At 45.5% G+C, this 2,202-nt stretch overlaps 1 protein-coding gene across 1 annotated transcript; it reads right to left on the minus strand.

Moving 5' to 3' along the window:
- Positions 1-1,248: 1,248 nt before the first annotated feature.
- On the minus strand, positions 1,249-1,640 carry PUNSTDRAFT_139730 (uncharacterized protein; the record flags this gene model as incomplete). The annotated part of the gene is made up of 3 exons (XM_007389459.1): positions 1,249-1,290; positions 1,375-1,568; positions 1,622-1,640. 3 exons carry the CDS (start codon positions 1,638-1,640, stop codon positions 1,249-1,251), a joined length of 255 nt encoding a protein of 84 aa, XP_007389521.1.
- Positions 1,641-2,202: the final 562 nt, after the last annotated feature.

Genomic DNA, 2,202 nt, shown 5'->3' on the forward strand with positions numbered 1-2,202 from the left:
ATCTTCTGGAAGCGTCTTGTCGCTTCGGCGTATCCTAATTCCTATGTCGTATGTCCTGGAGTGATACTTAGATCTATTGCCTAAGTCAACACTCAAATATCTTCCTAATTCCTATGTCGTATGTCCTGGAGTGATACTTAGATCTATTGCCTAAGTCAACACTCAAAAGCATCTTGTCGCTTTAACGTATCCTATTTCCTATATTGTATGTCCTGGAGTGATACTTAGATCTATTGCCTAAGTCAACACTCAAATGTCTTCTTAATCTTGCTCTTGCTGCTTAATACTAATAGAGACTGATCTACAGTCTCCTGTGATCGATCTTTGATTCTGGGTGAAAGTGAATTGATTGCTTCGAAGGGCTCATATGCCCTCCTTTTATGCTAATTTGGCCAATACCACTCCATCCAATCAGATCACAGGCTTACTAAGCGCCTGCTGCGCCGCAGCATGCTTACTAATATCTGCAGCAAGCTTACTAATCAGCACAGCCTTGCAACACAGCCCTGTGATACCATAGCAACATGTCTGAGTGCCCACATATTTCCCCTTTTTTGAGGCGTATCTAGACTACTCTGACCGTCTGATCCATGCTATGTGATCATGATAGTGTAGTAAACAGTCAAATGTGTACATAAACAAAACTATTATACTACCAAAAATATTTAAATACTAATATGAGTCAGTTCTGAGTACTGGGAAAGAAACTAGCATATCTAAGGATCGGCTACTATGATTGTAGTCACGCAAGTTGTACTCTATAGTAATTGTGAGTGGCTATCTATAGACTACATTTGTATTTCCCGCATGCATTCTACGCGTCTCGCACCTAATCACTTTAGGGGCGGGACAACACTCTTCCTTATTCCCCCTTCCCCCCCTTTTTGGAAGTTCCCCTGTTTCCTCTGTGCCTCAGCGCCCCTAGGGCCTCCGCCCTTGGGGCAGGAACCCTAGGCCCTCCCACCAGTCATGTGCCGGTTGCTGAGGACCCTCCTTCACTCTCATTGGACCTTCCTTCACTCTCATTGGACCTTCCGCCCCTTTGTTGATTGATTATTCAGCTACTATATAGTCACACCTGTCGCACCAGGGAGCAACTCAGACTTGATCTTTCAGTTGCCTCCCTGCCTTGTGCAACAGCGTCTCCACCGCTGTCCCAAGAGAGATCCACTGCCCCTATGTCACGTGCAGTCTCTGATCCATCTCCAACAACCAACTGTCAGACCTACAGCTCTGAGAAGTCAGATATCACATGTTCCAGTTCTCCGGCAACTCAACATCCCAGTAGTCCTTGATGCATCACGGATTCAACTCCAATGTTCATCAGCTTCTCCACCCTTATTATCTATCTTTAGTATTGCTTTCTCCACGTACCCTCTGGATCCCCAGACTGAACTTGTCCCGACTCCTGCAAAGGTGGGTATTGGCTGTTGCACTGGGAGTTGTCACAGTGATGGGGCTGTAACCCTGCCAAAGCGTGATGAAAGCGTGATGAAGTGTGATTCCGCCACTGCAGGCGCTTAAATTGCAATGGACGCAGCAGCGTGACATTTGAAACAGTGGGAAAACTGACATAAGTGTTGAGTATCAGTGCTGGAATCTGATTGATCACATCGCCGACCTGCCGTGCTTGGATTCATGGTGATCGTGCGAGACTTGAGTCAGTTACATAAGTGTATTGGAGCCACATTTGGGCTTATGTAAGTAAATGACACTTTCCGAACTTGGGCAAGGCCGAGCGCCCATGGAAGTCCACGTGCATTGTGTCATCGTTCCCACTTGGCATACAGTGTAATGACACTCCTTGATGCACCCTCACTCCTTGATGCAAACAGGGATTACGCATAAATGACGAACTTTCATACCACAAGAAGAATTCAGCAGGTAGATGCATATATGTTGATTCTAGATCTGAAATATCTTCGATTTTTTAGAAATCAAGCATTGTTGAAATCAGGCTATTTTGTGTGTTGATGGTATGATGCATGACCGATTGCGCACCTATTACTTACCTGATTGCCAGTAAAGCTCACAGTCGTATATATATATAGGTGTATACTCCATTTTTCATTAGTGACCCAAGTGTATCCATCCATGAGAGTGGCCTATAGGACACCCTGAAGAGTTAGAGGAGGTCGGCCACAGTGCATGACATGCCTGGCTGAGTGTGGAAGCTTACCGGAGTAAGCCGGTGTTGTGATG

This window comes from Punctularia strigosozonata (genome assembly GCF_000264995.1).
Source record: "Punctularia strigosozonata HHB-11173 SS5 unplaced genomic scaffold PUNSTscaffold_167, whole genome shotgun sequence".
NCBI classification, from domain to species: domain Eukaryota; kingdom Fungi; phylum Basidiomycota; class Agaricomycetes; order Corticiales; family Punctulariaceae; genus Punctularia; species Punctularia strigosozonata.